Below are 18,209 nucleotides of genomic sequence, written 5' to 3'. Positions count from 1 at the left end.
GTGCCCCGGTCCGGGAAGATCCTACATGCACGCGGAGTGGCTGGGCCCATGAGCCATGGCTGCTGGGCCTGCGCGTCTGGAGCCTGTGCTCCGCAACGGGAGAGGCCACAACAGCAAGAGGCCCGCATACCGCAAAAAAAAAAAAAAAAAAAAAAAGTCAAACACAAGAAGCTATATAATGTGTGATTCCATTTTATAAAATGTGCGGAATAGGCAAAGTCATCAGAAAGCAGATCAGAGGTTGCCAGAGGCTGAGGAGGGGGAGAGAATGGGAGTGATTGCTCACGGGTACAGGGTTTTATTTTGGAGTGATGGAAATGTTTTGGAATTAGATAACGGTGATAATTGCATGACACTGAGAATGTATAAAAGCCACCAAATTGTGTACTTTTAAATGGTTAAAGTGGTGAATTTTAGGTTATATGAATTTTAACTTCATTTTTAAAAAATTGAAAAAAAAACCCTCGTTGAAACAGATGCAAGAGAGAATGGGGAAGAAGAAGTGGTGTTGGAATCAGTGAGAATAGGCAGAACTTGGAGAAGTTAGTTGAAGGGAGTTGGAGGTTTAATTTTCTTAAGATGGGTGAAATTGTGACCTCTTGTATACTGAAGGGAAAGAAAGCATGTGGGATGTAAAAGAGGGGAGGAAATTGCTGGAATGATTGCAAAATAGGGGAGAGGAGATGCATTTCCGGGGTAAATGAAAGGAGTGGACCTAGAGAGGAGAAGGACTGGTTGATCAGAGATAAGAAGAGGAAAGGCATGTGGGTGGCGGTGCAGGTGGTGGGGCTTGTGAGGTTTTCTTCTGGTTTCTCTCATTTTCCCAATGAAACATAAAGCAAGATGATTAGCTCAGGGGGAGGAGGAGTTGGAGATTTAAGGAGTGGGTAGAGGGTTTTGAACAGTTGTCTAGAAATGGAAGAAAAGGAAAGAATTAGGAAGATGTAGCGGGATGGCCCCAGTGCAATGAAGTGAGTAGTCAGGGATATGAAGTCGTTTCAGTCAGCTTGGTGTTGACCCATCACTCCCGTTCATCTGCACGGATAAAGGTGGAGCGCGTCGCGTGGGTCTCAGCCTATTCACAGTGATGCTATCTGCCAGGAATCTCAGGCGCTCACCTGGGCCCAGATTACATGTCGTGAGTCCCCACAGACATTTCCCAGACCAGAGCCAGTGTTGTGATGTTGTGGCTAGTCCAGCCCTTGCGGTTCTTATGATTACGAGACACACCCCTGCAACAACCATCAGGGAACTTTGGAAAAACAAGGTTTGCTTCTTACAGGTCCTGGAGGGTACCCAGCACATCCAGGGGCCATACAGCGAGGTTGTGGGGAGAGAGAGTAAACCTAGGGTTCTGCCTTTGTTGGGGTCGAGGGTGGGGTGCCTAGGGTTTCCCGGCTTTACTTTTTATTGTTGAATTTAAAACATACAAGTGGGAATTAAAGTGCACTAAGGGAAAAGCTGGGTCACTCGAGTGCTCAGTTATCTAGGTCACCAAGGGCTTTTGAAAAGGGGAACTTCATGGGTGGGACGGACTGGCTCTTTATCCAGTGTGTAGGGGGCAATGTGTTTATTAGAGATGGATGTCTTTGAAATGGATGCCTCAGCAATCAAAAGGTTGATGTCAGGCACTTACATTACAATCAAGAAAGCTAATTGTCAGGCACTTACACTACATGAAGGATTGTACTTGTCAGAGTTTTTGTCCTGAGTTTGTGGAAGCATGAGAAGAGCCAGCAGATGACTATTTTCTAACACCAGTAAGAAAAGAAATGAGGACATGAGAGAGGATGAAAGGAATTGCAAAACTGGAGGACCATTAGCTTTTTAGGTCCTGATGCTGTCAAAAATTTTTTTACAGTAGAGATACTAGAGGGAGTGAGTGGAAAGATAGGGGTGATGGTTGGGGAGTGGGCCCCTCATAATTAAGATAGAGGAAGTGTTATCACCATTAGTTACGATCATATTCAGCCGAGTGGTGGCAGAAGTGGTTTTACATCAGCAGTTCTCCTTCATGAGCATCAGTGAGAAAAATAGAGAAATTGAAGGGCAAGATGAATGTGAACATTGAAGTGACAAAGAGTGACATTGAGCCAACGGGTAAAGTAATCAGGGATTGAGGGGTAGGGCACCAGTGTCTGTAGATGACTGTAACAAGATGTCAAAAGATTCAAAGCTCAGATATTTAGGAAGGTGAGAAACCTCCCTACTGTTCTCCATAGTGGCTGTACCCATTTACATTCCCACCAACACTGCAAGAGGGTTCCCTTTTCTCCACATCCTCGCCAACATTTGGTATTCGTGTTCTTTCTGATGATAGCCATTCTGACTGTATAAGATGATGTCCCATTGCAGTTTTGATTTGCATTTCCCTAATAATTAGTGATGTTGAGCATTTTTTCATGTGCCTGTTGGCCATCTGCATTTCTTCTTTAAAAAAAATGCCTATCAAGTTCTTCTGTCCATTTTTTAATCAGGTTGTTTGTTTTTTTGTTGTTGAGTTGTATGAGCTTTTTATATATTTTGGATATTAACCCTTTATCAGTCATCATTTGCAAATATTTTTTCCCATTCAGTAGGTTTTCTTTTCATTTTGTCTGTTTCCTTTGCTTTGCAAAAACTTTTAAGTTTAATTAGATCCCATTTGTTTATTTTTGCTTTTATTTCCTTTAAGAGATGGATCCAAAAAAATATTGCTGCGATTTACGTCAGAGTGTTCCGCCTATGTTTTCCTCTAAGAGTTTTGCAGAGATCTGATTAAAATCCAGAAGCACTGGCATGGTTGTTTTTTTCTCTCTCTCTTCTCTCTCTGAATCGATCTCCCTTTGTCTGTGTAATGAGTCTCCCTAAGGCATGATGCTGCCATAGAGAGGAGTTGGGTTGAGCATGCTCTGTAGAACAAATATTAACATTTTAAGAAATACATGATCCTTTCTAGTGACACCTGCATCTCACTTCTTGCCAATCTTACAGATGAAATTTTACCATGTCAAGAAACATCGAATACCAAGATGGAACAATGCCATCCAGATATAAGTCTCTGCAGATTTGATTCTACAGATAAAGGATTGAGGTGTAAGTGTTAAGATGAGATGTCTGCCTGCCTTGTCAGTGTGTAGGCCATCCATGAGACTCAGAAGCCTAACAGGAATATCAGACCACTAGTAGGGATACTCACTTCACAAACTCTGTTGCCATCTATGTCTTAGTTTTAGCAGGAGTATCATTGGGGTTTTAGCTGAAGTGTTACTGCAAGTCTGCTGTTTATTCAAAAAGTGAAAGACAGTAAATATGTCAATTTAAGATAATGTTGTTTTGTAAAACAATTACATTAAAGATCTTGGAATTATATACAATGTTTCTTTAAAATTTCAACGTGATTGTCAATAGTAAATTATTTAAGTTAACTGAATTCCATAAAGTAGGTAAGGTCAGATATTATGCCATTTAAAAAACCACAGTGGAAGCAGTGGTACAAGAAATCTTTTCTTTTTTTTTTGGGCGGCAGTGGTTCTCATTCGGAGGATGCCCATCTGGATCAAATGAAGAACTTTTAAAAAGTAGAGGGCACTCTAAGACTTACTGAATCAAAATTTCCAGATATGAATTTGTGTGTGTGTGTGTGTGTGTTTAAGCCTTGATTGCAACTATAAACCATTGTGAAGCAGACACTCTAGTAGACTGTGATAGTCCACTGACATCTTTTTCTCCTCTCTTTAGTGTGTCAGGCCTGTGGATTTGATTTTGACATGTGTGACTGGGTGTCAGAAACATCTGCTGGGCAAACTTCCTGGATGCGCACAAAAGCAAGAGAAATTTCTGTGTTAGAATCTCCACCTCAGCAGAATCAAAGCAGTGATGATGAAGGTAGCAAATAAAAAATCATATGGATTATGCTTCCTTTTTAACTTTTTTTAGTGGTTTCTCTAGAGTTTGTGAAATACATTTACAACTAATCCAAGTCTACTTTCAAATAACTCTATACTTCCTCATGGGTAGTGCAAGCCCATTATAATAAATACTCCTAAGTCTTCCCTCCTTTCCCTCGTATTATTGCTGTCATTCATTTCATTTCATTATCAAATACATTAGGACTATTACTGTTTTGAACAAACTTATTTTTTTCATTAACTAAGCAAGTTGAAAATAAAATGTTTCATTTTACTTTCATTTATTCCTTCTCTGATACTATTCCTTTCTTTATGTAGATCTGAGTTTCTGACCTGTATCATTTTCCTTCTCACTGAAGAATGCCTTTTAGCATTACTTGCAAGTCTACTGGCCACAAAATCCCTCAATTTTTATTTGTCTGAGAAAGTCTTTATTTGTATTTCATTTTTGAAGGATAATTTTTGCTGGACATAGAATTCTAGGTTGAGTTTTTTTCTTCTTTTAATATTTTAAATATTTTACTCCACTCTCTTCTTGCTTACATGGTTCGGAAGAGAAGTCTGATCCAATTCTTATCTGTGTTCCTCTATAGGTAAGATTTTTTTCTTCCTGGAATATTTCAAGGTTTTCGTTTGTCTTTGATTGCAGTTTTGAATATAGTAATGTGCTTAGGTGTAGTTTCTTGGATATTTATCCTGCTTGGTGTTTCCTGAGCTTCCAGGATCTCTGGTTTGTCTGACATTAATTTGGATGAAAATTCTCAGTCACTGTTACTTCAAATATTGATTCTCTTCCTTTCTCTCTTTCTTCTTCTCATGTTTCCATTACGCATATGTTGCACCTTTTGTAGTTTTCCCAGAGTTCTTAGATAGAATCACTCCTTTCTTCACTGTTATTATTATTTTTTTTTCCTGTTTGCTTTTCAGTTTTGGAAGTTTCTATTGACATATCCTTAAGCTCAGAGATTCATTCCTCAGCTGAGTCAAGTCTGCTAATGAGCCCTTTGAAGGCATTTTTCATTTCTGTTTTACTGTTTTTTACCCCTAGCATTTTTTGATTCTTCCCTAGAATTTCCAACTCTCTGCCTACATTATCTTTTTTGCATGTTTTCTACTTTTTCCACTGGAACTCTTAACTTATTTATCCCAGTCTGATAATTCCAGCATCCCTGCCAGATCTGGGTCTGGTTCTGATGTCTATTCTTTCTCTTCAAACTATATATTTTTTGCCTTTTTGTATGCCTTGTAATTTTTGTGTGTGTGAAAGCCAGGCATAATGTACTGCATAAAAGGAATTAAGGTAGATAGGTATTTAATGTGAGCTTTTATGTTTGTCCAGCTAGAGTTTAGGCTCTGTTTACTGTTGGCTGTAGCCGTTAATGTCTGAGACTAAAATTTCATGTAGTGTTCTTGTTTTGGTCCCACTGTTGTCTTCGGGTTTCTCTAAAGATATCTTCTTAAATAAGGTCTGAGACCCGCAGTTCTTTTGGTAATATTTCCTTGTTATCATACAGGACCACTTTTGATGTGGTGATAAGCTGTGAGGGGAAGGGAAGCATCCTATAGTCCTATGAATGGATCTCAGTCTTTGATCCAGTGGGGGCTGGATCTGGGTATTTTGCTCCTGTCATGTGGAAGGTTAGAACCTGCTGGATTTGATATCTCACTTCTCCCAGTTAGGATCTCCAGTCGGTTAGCTGGTTGTAAAGCTTCTCTTGAGTGAAAGCCTTATTAAGAATAACAGGAGAGTCCAGGTATATTTCAAAATGACTACTTTTCCTCTCCCCCAGCTGTAGGCACAAGAGGATTTTTCTCTGATTCTTACTGTGAGAACCTGGTAGGGCTCCTGAAGGTAAAACTCACAAAAGAGTGGGGTCCTCCCTAAGATGGGACTGCCTGGAGTTTTTAACTCACAAATGTGTTCACACTGAGCCTCCAGTAGTTCATCAATTGCAATCTAGTTTTTTCCACCCCTGTACTTTCCCTACAATTTTGGGATTCTGCTCTTGAAAGTTGTGATTCTCTGTATCTGCTTACCTCACCAATTCTTGCACAATGGTTTGTGCCATGACCTCAATTTTCCTAGGGGTCTAAGAAGAGTTGTTGATTTTCAGTTTGTTCATATATTTTCTTGCTAAGTGGACAGGAATAACAACTTCCAAGCTTCTTACATGGTGGTCCAGAAACTGGAAATTTTGCAGGCTTTTTTTCAATTAGATTTGTTCTCTTTCTAAACCCACTTTACTCTTTCCTCCTCTTCTACTTTGTTCCTACCTCCTTGTTCAGCAGTTTTATCGTGGTATTACTCAGCAACCCAGAACCTTATCTGAGTAACAATCCTGGTTTAGGGTTTCATACTTGATGGTAATGCTTGGAGTTTTGCACGTACTGTCACTTAGCCATAGCCCACAGCAGTGAGGGTAAGTATGTTTCCCACCTCAGTTTACGAGAAGGATTTCCAGACCTAATCTTTGACTTCATAGAGAGAATTTGACTCTGTTCATCCAGGATTTTGCAACATTTAAATTAGTCAAAATTCTTGCTACTACAGCCTGCTTCTTGTCCCAACATCCAAGAGTTCTGTGGTTTCAGCCCTGCTCATCACTTGGCATATCTATTTTTTCCTTATCTTTTGAGATGTTTTATCTTGTTTAATCTGTCTCTGCTTTTGTAAACATGTGTCTTTATTTTATTTAACGTTTCCTTACATATACGTCAGAGGAAAAGTATTAACTTATTATATACTAGTTTGATGAAAGGCTAACATGTCTAGTAAATAAATTTCACTGAATTTAAGTTCAAAGTTTTTAGATGTTGCAGGAATATTTGCTCTCTTACAAAGAAATAAAACATTTGGAAGACTTTATCTTTGAAAATTGAAGTTATAAAACATAGAAATATCTTTGTATCTCTGTATTGTATATATTATTGAGTTCAAAAGCAATCCAAATTGGTTTTAAGAATCAGATGGAAAAAATTGATTGACAGTATTTTTATGTACTATACAATCCATATGTGTAGTGTAGTAGGACTGTAAGTATATGATGCTTCCATGTAGTTTGGTAAGAGGGCAGTTTAAATTATATTCTCTTAAAAGATAAAAGTTTTTCTGTGAAGAATAGAAAAAATAATCAAAAGGGAAAATAATTTTGGGAAGAAAGATGAGGAATTTTTGATTAAAGAAAGATTGCATTGTTATATTCAAAAGAATGATCATTTGGTGGCACAGAGATTTTTATATCAGTAGATTTCTTTTTATAAGAATATTGAATTTTCATATTGAAGGTATTGTAAAACTTTGATTTTAGGAATTAGGAGGAGATTACAATGCATTTTAGAAATCAAATATGGAAACGAAAATCTGTAATTTGTAGTTGATGCAATCTTTTAAAAACATCGTATTCTTTTAAATAAAATATTTGTGTTTCAAGCTTGATTTGGAAAAGTAATACAATAATTTTGTTCAAACAGAAAGCAGCTAATTTTTTCTAAGTTGCTTTTTTTCCCCTTTATTTTTCAGGTTACTATATATGGGTAGGGGCTAAGCATGCTTCTACTCTTAACCATTTAGACAGCAGGGCTTATCTAAATAGCTCTGTGTGTCACTGCTTGAGCAAGAGCTGTCATCTTCAATTCTATTACTCTATGGAAAACAGTGTTCTGAGAGTAGGACTGTATAATAAAAAGGTGAGAAGAAACTTGCATTAATTTCAAATTCATTGAATAAATGAAATTTCTATTCTTGGCAACTTTTGTTTCTATTTCTCAGTTGCATGTAGGCTATTCCTTATCTTGACTTTATTTGGGATACCTTTAATTTTTTTTTTTTTTTTTGCTTCTGAGGGGGAATTTGTTTTTTTCTTTTCCATCATGGTTTATTGCAGGATATTGAATATAGTTCCCTGTGCTATACAATAGCACAAATGTTGTTTAATTGGTATACGTTTAAAAAGTATTAAGAAGCTGGTTTAGGAGATATTGTCATGTACACTGTGGTAGTTTGCAAAATATTTCATAAAATTGGTAAAATTCATGAAAATATATTAAACACTATGGTGTAATAATATATTTGGGATTCTGTATTATTAACTCTATACTGAAGCTCTGATGTGATCTGTTCTGGATTTTTGATCTCTGTATACTTAAAGCTGTAAATATGATGGAAGCAAATTATTTGTTCTGGTACAGTAGATACAGTTTTAAAAGATTGGTAATTGCTGATTAAATACAGCCAAATGAGTCATATAAATTAAAAAAAAATGGTGTGCTGGGCAGAGTGAAAGTTGTAGTGGTAATGCTAGTGAATAAACAAATCCATGTCTTTTTTTTTTTTTAACCTAACTGAAAACAATTCTCTACAATTGGGAAAACACTTGAGACACTTTAAGAACTTCTATTGTGAAGAAGAATTTATTTATAGGTAGGAGTAAAAAAATCATAGGGGTAAACAGCAGTTATTCTACAAATGGGAAACATTGGACAATAATTGCAGGAATTCTGACATTGGAAAAGAAAGACAGTAAAAGTATCCAAGCAAGTAGTTTCCTTGGGCTCAGGATGCTTTGGATAAATCCAGCTGAAACTTCTGCATGACATCAGCCAGACTGATTATTCAACGAAAGTTTGTCATCTGTACTTAACAAGTGCCACTAGCCATCTGTCAACAGCATTTTCTTCTATTCTTTTCTGAAGTTTGCAGTGACTTCATAATTAATCCTCAAGTATCAGAGTGCTTATTACCAAGATACTTGAACATTCAAGAGGCATTCCCCTTTTCTTCTGAGTTCTATCATATCACCTCTCCCTTTTCCTTTTGTGTTGTTTTCATCATATCCAGTCTTTTTTCTTCTACTTCTCTTTTCCAGACTTCTAAAGCATGAAGTTGAATGACCACTCTCATCAGATGGCCTAATACATTGTCCTTTGTTACTCGGATGAGACATAATTTGTAGCATTTTGTAACTATGTTTTGTAACATTTTTTTTGTAGCAATATTTGGCAGTCCACTGCCCTAGAATCTATTTGATATATTTCATTCAATTTGACATGGTGTGGGGTGGATGGAGGGGCAGAAACCTCTCCCTGCCCTTTGTGTAATACTCCAAACTTTCCAGATAATTGAGAGAAATTTTACAAAAAAAAATAGGTTAAACTTTATCCGTATATGTTATACCATTCAAGCTTTAAGCACCGTTTAGTTATTATCACCTGTGCCATGTAAACCAAGCCCATTGAGCTTTCATGCAATTTGAAATTTTCTGTAATTTCCAAATCCTTCTTCACAAAGGCATAATAAAAAAAAGGTCTGGAATAATTTTGTTGAGCTTATATTATACTTAAAGATGCTTTAAAAATATATGGTCCTACAATAGTGTTTTTCACATGGTGGGTAATCAATAGTCATTAGATTTTGAATGAGTCACTGTCCTAAGTTTGAGTAGAAACTTGTTATCTATCTTCTAATACTAAGGATTATTTTAATCTACCCTGAACATCAGTGATGGATTTTAAGTTTCAGTATGTGGATATGGAGTTTTGAGTTATTGAAAGTGAGCAATATCATTCCTCTGCTGGCTCTGGGATTGCACAAGGAAAAAGTGCAAACAAATTGGCTTCAGATACCACCTCATATAATAAGAATAGACTTACCAAGATTCCATCTCCCACATTATAGGAAAAGGAGAAGTTAATTATGGAGAACTGACCTAGTGTGCGAATCAGAACCAATTGGGGGTACATCTTAGAGAGTGTTGACTGATGTTTGATCCATTAGTTTACCCAGTATTCTGCAAGGCAGTGTCCAGTCTTTTCTGACACTATTTGCTGTGCTCTATACACGTAAAACGTTGGTCACCAATGCAAACTGCATCAAAGCACATTTAAATTACAAGTTGATGTTTTATCACAAAGTTAAAAAGGACTTCGAACCTATCATTTAAAAAATTAGCCCTTGATGAAAATGATCATTTACATATTCCATGAATAGAATAACGAAAATAACCCTTAGAACGAAATGTGCTGATGAACCAAGAAATATCTAGTGAGAATGCTGAGGGTAATTTTCTTTATTTTCAGAGTACTTTAGAACTTGAGAAATAGAAAATAGGTAAAAGACAAGTTAACTAAAAAGTTGAAACTTTTAAAGTCAGCTTCAGTGTGTAGCAGTTCTAGTTTGTACCATCAAACTATTCTTAGGATTAAGTCTCTGTCCATCATCTATAAGAAAATAATCATAGCAATGGCCTATCTTTTATCCTGAGGACAGCTGCCATGTCAGTGATCCAAGGATAGTGGGGGTGTCCAGCTTGTGGTGCCTTTTACATATTTTAAAATTCCCACTGGCAAATAAATAGGAGGAACACATAGTTGGGACAGGAAAGAAAATGCCTTAGAAAATATCTTTTCTTGTGTGATACAGATTTTAAAGGTATAATAAGCTCTCCTTGAAGGAAGGTTTTTGCCACAGTACATGGTCCTATCACCACGTGCAATCAAAAGTAGTTAAAAAAAATAACCTTGAATTTGATACCCTGATTTTTTTTCATTGAAAGGGGGAAGGATAAGCTGATCTCTAAGAGATCTAGTGATAAATATTTTTCTTGAAAGGTAAAATGGCATTATTGATCCTGGTCTAGTGGAATAAAGACATTTAAATAATTTTGATTGATTTTAAGATAATAGAAAATTAGAACATCCCTTGAAAGGCTTTTCGGAACAGAGGGTTTCTTTTTTACATTGACACCTGTTGAAAGTAACTAGATAAGAGTCTGAGAGTAAGGACAAAAATAAAATAAAAGCTGATTTCATTTAGTTGAGGTAAATCCTTTTTCCTTTTCATTGCTTGTGTTGTCAGATAGGAAAATGTGGTAAAAAAAATCTGGATTTCATACACAATATACCATTAACTTCTTGTGTGACAAACCATTTAAGTTTAGAAAGAACTCTGCTCAGCTTTCTGAAAAAAATGTAAATGCATTCTTCTTCAAGTAGAACGGGGGAATCAGTTAGGCACTGTGAAGAAAGAGCACAGTAGCTGTAAATTAGCCTCATAAAATTAAAGTGAGGGGACATGGTGAATGCAGCTTGCCAAGTAGTGTCACTAAAAGCATCTGTGGAGAATGTCGTGTCTCGATGCTAAATAATTGAAGTTGCATTAGAAATTATTGAAAGAAAAATTTGCTGTATTTATCAACTTTTTATAACTTCACTTCATTGTGATGTGACCTGGAAGCTGTCAGCTGAAAATGTGTCCCCCATGTATGTTTCATTGTCTTGCGGAAGTCTTAACAATTGATATGAATAAGTAATGGAATGAAGTATATTTTAATTGGTTTCGACTATCTTCTGAAATACTTAAGACTTGGAAATTGGAGTAGATAACAAAGGGCAAAGGACTAAGTCAAAAATAGATTCATTTTTAGAAAATTTAAGTATGAATGAAATAAGTGAAACCAAGTGAGGAAATAAAGGCTAACGAGAGTCTGAAAAAGTATGAGTGTCATGTGTCATTTGAATTACAACTAGATGTCACCTTTCAGTGCTGTTTCCTATCTCTCAGAAGGAGAGCACAGAGATAGTCTCAGAGCTCAACCTGAGACATATTTATGCCACTGTCTGCATTTTCACTATAGTTCATTATACATATATTTCACTAAATCTAAGGAAAAATAGGATTATTTCAGAACATAAAAGCACAGTCGTAAATCATAAAGTCCACTACCATAGGCAAAATTGTGGAGTACATTATAGACTTTTATCGAATATCTGACCTCATAGTATATAGTAACATAATTTTGGATACACTTTGCAACCTAGAAAATGATCATCATACAGATGCATGACATAGCATGCTTTAGAGGACATGAAAAGGTCTTTGACTGAGTGACTGGAGAGTCAAATAGAAGTATAATCTCCAGGAAACAGGTGTATTATTTGGAACTTGGAATGAATTCTTCCATAGGAAAAAATATGTAAGGTGAGATTGTACAGAAAATATGTCTGATAACAATTTTTTAACTCTCATGTTAAATATTTGCCTGCCATTTTTTCTTTCCTATTATCATGGCAATATTGCAAAATGAAGTAATGTCAGTGGGATTAAGATATAAATAGCTGGTTTATTAGTTTCTATTTAGAATTTTATTTTTGAAGTGCAGTACTTTATTCAAGATTCCATTAAAATATTTGTTCTGTCCTTACTCTCCATCATAAAAAAAAATAGGCAGCTTTACTATGTAGACATGCTTTATTTCCTTATTTTTAAAAACAATAATTTTTATAGAGCAGTTTTAGATTCACAGCAAAATCAAGAGGAAGGTACAGAGATTTCCCTTATACCCCCTGTCCCCGCACATGCTTAGCCTCACCCATTATCAGCATCCTCCACCAGAGTGGTACACATGTTACAATTGATGAATCTACATTGACATGTCATTATCACCTGAAGTCTCTAGTTTACATTAGGGTTCACTCTTGGTGTTGCACGTTCTATGGGTTTGGACAAATGTATAATGAATGACATGCATCCATCATTATATTATCATAAAGAGTATTTTCACTGCCCTAAAAATCCTCTGTGCTCTATCTTTTCATCCCTTCCCCTCTCCTTTTCTTCATTTTTCTTTTAAAATGTTATATAGCTTTTTAACCAATACTTTAGATTTCTTAGTACTTAATATCCTACAGGTAGGGTAAAATCTACTGAAATATAATTAAAAGAGCACATATATAACTATGAGAGTAGAATTTGGGGAATGAGCGATGTCTTTTTCTTTGGATCAAAGGAAGAAGAAATATTTTGGACATACAACATATCAACTCACAGAAAATGGGTGAAAGCGGATGTGTTAATACCAGAAGGACTGAAGACATTTCAGGTATAAAAGGGAAAAACAAGTATTTTTTATCATGAGTTTAATTTTTAGCTTTGTAGTTATGAATTTATCACCCATTGCTTAATTTAAATTAGCATTGAAATTAGGGATGTAGACTTGTATATCTGGGGAGAGCAATTACTTTTCATTGTACCTAGCCCTACTCAGGTCAAATCTTTTTTTTTTTTTTTGCGCGGTACTCGGGCCTCTCACTGTTGTGGCCTCTCCCGTTGCGGAGCACAGGCTCTGGACGCGTAGGCTCCTGCATCAGCAGGCAGACTCTCAACCACTGTGCCACCAGGGAAGCCCTAAATTTATTCTTTTAAATGTTCTATTGTGTATCTTACTGTCTGCCTGCCATTTCCCTTCATGCATTGCAATAACTAATTTTAGTAGTTAAAAAACCAAATGCAGTTATAGCTCTAGTATAAGTAGTGTTAACATTTATTCTTTTCCTTGAATATTAAAGTAAGAGGGCTGTGAAGATGACCAAACAACAAGTTTGCAGTTAGGGACGTTGTCGGTGGTTAAATGGGATGCTTTCGTCAGATCATGGGTTGTTTCTCAGAGGCCTCAGTGGATCTAATGTGCCCATCAGTCTTATGTGTGTGGGTCAAGCTGATCAAATTGGAACTTTATTCTTAGTTGTATTTGCTTGCTCTTTAAACAGGCCTTTTTCTTAATAATTCTTTAATCTCTATTATTCGTTTTTGGGTCTTTTTGAAGAGATTGTAAGCTCACAAATTGTTCTTTGTTTTTCCCTGAAGATGATTTTTGAAGGGACTATTTTGAGCCAGAAAGGTTTTATTGGGCTAGACGAGCTCTGGGTCTACGCCTGTGCACAGGCCCCATCCAGACAGCTTTGCTCTGCTGATGAATTCACTTGTGCCAGCGGCCAGTGCATCGCCCAAGAATTGGTCTGTGACTCTCAGCAGGACTGTTCTGATGAGAGTGATGAGGATCCAGCGACTTGCTGTAAGTAAATTAATGGTTCACGCACTCATATGCTCACATTCATGACTATACTTGGATTTAAGAGTCTTTGTCTTGAGCAAGGTACATTTAATTTGTATGAAGTAAGATGAATGTACATTCTCATTCTGAAGCCATCACTACTATTCCTCGTGGGCGTCTCTATCCTACATCTCTATGATGTTTTGGTGCTTTTTGCTAACACTTGAAATCTCTCTATTTGTTCAACAAATGAATAGTTGTGATTAGTTGTGTGTGTTTGTGTGTGTGTGTGTGTGTGTGTGTTGATTAAAGAGGAAAATGGATGGGAGAGGGAACCTATTCGTACTCTTCTCTTTGGAGACATATATTATGGATTGCTAACCTTTATTAAATGTAGGGCTTTTTCCATTCTGACCAATCATGTAGGAAGCTGTGGGGAAAGGGTAAAGAGGAGAAGGGCTGCCATGGCCTTCCAGACAACCATGGTGACATAGAAATCATGTCAGCCATGGTTGGTATTCATGACTAGGCAAAAAAGCCCAACAACTTCATTTCAGACCGTTTATGGAGAGTCTTTGATAGGAGTAATGATGAGAAATTCCATTACTATTCAAACCTAGTTGTATTAGAAAGGAAATATAATGTAATTTACAACCTACGTGATGGTTCTCATATGAGGTAACTTAGCAACTAAGATACTTGTGTCTGTTTAAAAATGAATTAAAACTAAATGCATCCAATTTTTATGTCACAAACAAGAGGGTTTTTTAATTATTACAAATTTGACATTTATTTTGCTGCAGTGTTTTATTTTAGTGATATATTTTGTTGAGCAAAAGAAAAGTATGGCAGTAAGATAAATGACACCTTTTTAATGAAAATGCTTCTGCTGATGGGCAAGTAAGCATTTTATTAACAGCAGTGGACTGGGGTGTAGAAAAGGGAAGATGGGAAAGCAAGCGAGAAATCCTCTGCCTGTTTGTAAGCAGGAATTCAATTAATTCCTCAGACACCTGGTCTTAACCATAGTTTGAAGCAAAATAATCTCCTTACCAATAGGATCTCTGTGGATATTTTCGGTGCATCTCTTTTTGTTCATTAAAAAATATGAGGGCCATTCATTTTCTCCAATGTGAGTGTCACATTCCTCTTTATGCTTCATTTAAATGCTTTTTAACAGACAATTTGGTTCATTTCTTTTGGAGAAATTCACCTTTCTAATGGTTTGTATTATTCTCAATTCCAATAACTGAAGGCAAGTATATTTCTTATCTTTTCAATTCTACATATGGAAACTTAGCTTCTTCTCTCCTTTTTTTCCTCTGGTGAAGGCTTTCCTTTTAACTGGTTTTCTTAATCAAATTCCACCTAGAGTATTGGTAGATACTTTAGCATTTGATTTTGGACATATTTTCCCATTTCTCCTCCTTTATTGAAGTTTTATTGATTACTTATCTGGCATTTTCCCCATAGAGTATATCTTGATACCATCCTGCCATTTCCTTTGTGTGAATTCAGGGACAGATGGCCGTGCTTATCAACAGATAGTGTTACTTCTTAGTCTGATAAGTATTCCAAACAATGTAAGCTCATTTGGCCAAAGAAAACCTGTCATGCTTGCTTGAGATCAACCTTATGTAAGGGATATGACCAAAAAAAAAAGGTAGCCGTGTTACATATTATAAAATATCCATATACTTTGATGTCAGCATGAGTATTTCATGTAAATATTTGTACAATCATTTTTGCTTTGAGGAAATTATTTATATAGTAATTGAATTATTAGAATTGATATAACGTTACACTATTTTCTGCACTAAAGTGTTTAACATATTGTGCATATATACACATGCATACATATGTTATTACAAATTAAGAGGCTTTCCTTTGAAAGTTAAAGCCACTTTGAAACATTTTCCACATACTTTTAAATTTATATTTTACAAATTTGAATTTGTTATACAAATTTTTCTTAAAAATAGAGTTTTAAAGTTCATGAAGCACAAGGAAAGTGCTTTTATATCTTCTTTGTATCCCAGTATAGGATGAATCTCCAGAATGCTGTAGCTCATAGATAATAGTTTGAATACACCAGGAGTACTTACCATACTCTGGAGACTCGGTAAATATTAACTCATGAATATTGTCAGTTGGTATCTGTAGTCAGTGTGATTTTTGCAAAAGGCACATTCACTCAGGTGTTCTTTCTTTACCAAGTTCCTCTTACTTTTATACTATTTTGACAAGTGTAGTTGATTGAGCCTGTAGCCTAGTGCCTTTTCAAAAGCGGTTAATGGTAAAGGGAAAATGGGTTTTGCTAGAGTTTGCTATTATAGCGTTACTCCCTTGACCAGCAGTACCAGCGGCAGCATCTGAGAGTCCCTTTGAAATGCAGAACTTGAGGATATAACCCAGCCTTACAGAATCCGGAGTTTCATTTTAACAATGTCCCAGGTGATTCACCTGCATATTAAAGTTTGAGAACCACTGTTCCTAAAAGACTTCAGAATTGAAGAGATGGCTGAGAGAGAAAACAGGTGGCAATAAAAAAAAAAGTAGTCTTAAGAGGCAAATTGGAGGCCTTTCATGATAGAAACAAAACTCCCAGTACTTCACTAATCCCTAAGGGCATTATAATTCCAAACAATACATTTTAAAATAGTTTTATTAAGGTATAATTATTGTATGAAAATCGGCACAAAATCAATGTATACAGTTTGATAAGTTTGGACATATGCATACACCTGTGAAACTGTCACCACATCCTTCACCTCCCAAGTTTTCCTTGTCCTCCTCTGCCCTCCCCCCACCCCTTTTGTAGTAAGAACACTTGACGCAAGATTTATCTTCTTAACTAGGTGGGGCTATGCATACGGGTGCCCTGGAGGCCAAGGTGCTGGACGGTTGCATGTACCAGGTTGCGCCCCCCGCTAGGATCCTTACCCCTATCCGCTGGCAGCCAAAGCCAAGGGCGCGGCTGGGCAGGGCCGCTGGCGGCACCCGAGCCGGCGCTACCCTCCCACATCCTCTGCACAACCTCGTGGTCTTTCCGGGGCTGCGGTGAGCTGAGGGCCGCTGAGTGTTTCCAAATCTCCCAGCGGGCAAGGTTCACGGACCACCTGCCGCAGGTGAGGCCCCGCCTCGCCCTGCAGTCAGCAGCCTCAATGGGCCCTTGCAGGTGAACACGCGCCACGACATCTCGGTGCAGCCCTCGCTGGGACGGTGCAGGGGGCTATGCAGACCCGCGACCCCCTGCCCCTGTGATCCCGGACCTGAGGGTGCGGGTGCAGGCGGCTCGGCCTCCCCCGCAGGGCACCCAGGTTGGGGGCCTCCCCAAGCAGGGCATCCCCCCAGGCCGGTGCCCCGGGACGCGTGCGCTTCCCGCGCTGTCCCGAGTCCTCGCATCCCGCCACATCACCTTCCTTGAAGGGGCCGAGAGGGCGAGCGGAGCTGGAGGCGCCGGAGGGAGAGGGAGGGCCACCATCTCTGACACCCCGAGGCAGGAGAGGTGTCGCCGAGGAAGGCGCCCCAATGGCCGAGGTCCCTGGAGGAGGGCTTGGCCCAGGCCACGGTGTGGGTGATCTGGGAGCCGCGGGAGACCTGGGGAGGTGTTCTCCCAGGAGCCTGAAGCAGCCGCCTCCGGTGGGGAGGTCCCAGACAGCGTGATCTTGACCGAGGCGAGCTGGCCGCTGCGGGAACAGGTGGTGGCTAGAGCCCGGAGCCAGCGAGGAGCGCGGCGGGAGTTTCCAGTTCTTAGAGCAGGAAGAAGGCTGTGATTACTGCAAGGATGGGAAAGTGGAGGTGCGAGGTGTGAACCCCGCGCTCACGAGGTTTACTTCAAGCAGTTTTGTAGGACTTGGCCGAAGTCATCTAACCCTTACCGGGTGGAGGATGTCACCTGTCAAAGTTCTAAACAGTCTAGACGCTCTTGTCCAGTAAAACTTTGCCAATTCCACCCTAAAAGGCTCCATCCTCACGATTGGTGCAGGAGATGCACAGGAAACGCCTGTCCTCCACAGCACCTTCAGCTTCAAATACATCGTTCACATGAACATAAAAAAGGCCCTGCTGAACCGGTGTTAGTGGCAGACAAGTGAGCTTTTTTTCATGCTCCTCCTTTCTGCTTCTCCCTTCTCAAAATACTTCACAAAAGGCTGTACTTTTGACAAGCATTAAGTATTGCAAAAGTATTTTAAAAGCATTAAGTATTGCAAAACAATTGACAAAAGTGCATAATACAGCATTGTTGACTATAGACATTACCTTGCATAACTGAAACTTTATACCGACTGAATAACATATGAGTTTGAGTATTTTAGGTACCTCATATAAGTGGAATCATTATGCTAAGTGAAATAAGCTAGTCACAGAAGGACAAATACTGCATGATTCCAAACAATAGATTTTTGATCGTTATTAACATGATCCTGTATAAAATAGGGACATTTAAGAATAAAATAAATATGCAATATAGTTTTAAAACATTTCTAAT

The 18,209-nt window shown here is 38.0% G+C and overlaps 1 protein-coding gene across 1 annotated transcript in view; it reads left to right on the top strand.

Annotated features, from left to right (window-relative positions):
- Nucleotides 1–18,209, top strand: part of MALRD1 (MAM and LDL receptor class A domain containing 1) — a 579,678-nt gene that overhangs the window by 54,819 nt on the left and 506,650 nt on the right. The window contains exons 6-10 of the mRNA XM_029239293.1: nucleotides 2,974–3,075; nucleotides 3,721–3,867; nucleotides 7,411–7,577; nucleotides 12,674–12,766; nucleotides 13,531–13,738. Of these exons, the coding sequence (XP_029095126.1) occupies nucleotides 2,974–3,075; nucleotides 3,721–3,867; nucleotides 7,411–7,577; nucleotides 12,674–12,766; nucleotides 13,531–13,738 (717 nt within the window). The remainder of the gene's footprint in view (nucleotides 1–2,973; nucleotides 3,076–3,720; nucleotides 3,868–7,410; nucleotides 7,578–12,673; nucleotides 12,767–13,530; nucleotides 13,739–18,209) is intronic.

Source organism: Monodon monoceros, unplaced genomic scaffold (assembly GCF_005190385.1).
Source record: "Monodon monoceros isolate NGI ecotype Baffin Bay Population unplaced genomic scaffold, NGI_Narwhal_1 Super_Scaffold_21, whole genome shotgun sequence".
In the NCBI taxonomy this organism is placed as follows: domain Eukaryota; kingdom Metazoa; phylum Chordata; class Mammalia; order Artiodactyla; family Monodontidae; genus Monodon; species Monodon monoceros.
Note: the sequence above shows the minus strand (reverse complement) of the source record. Positions and strands in the feature narration are given on the sequence as shown.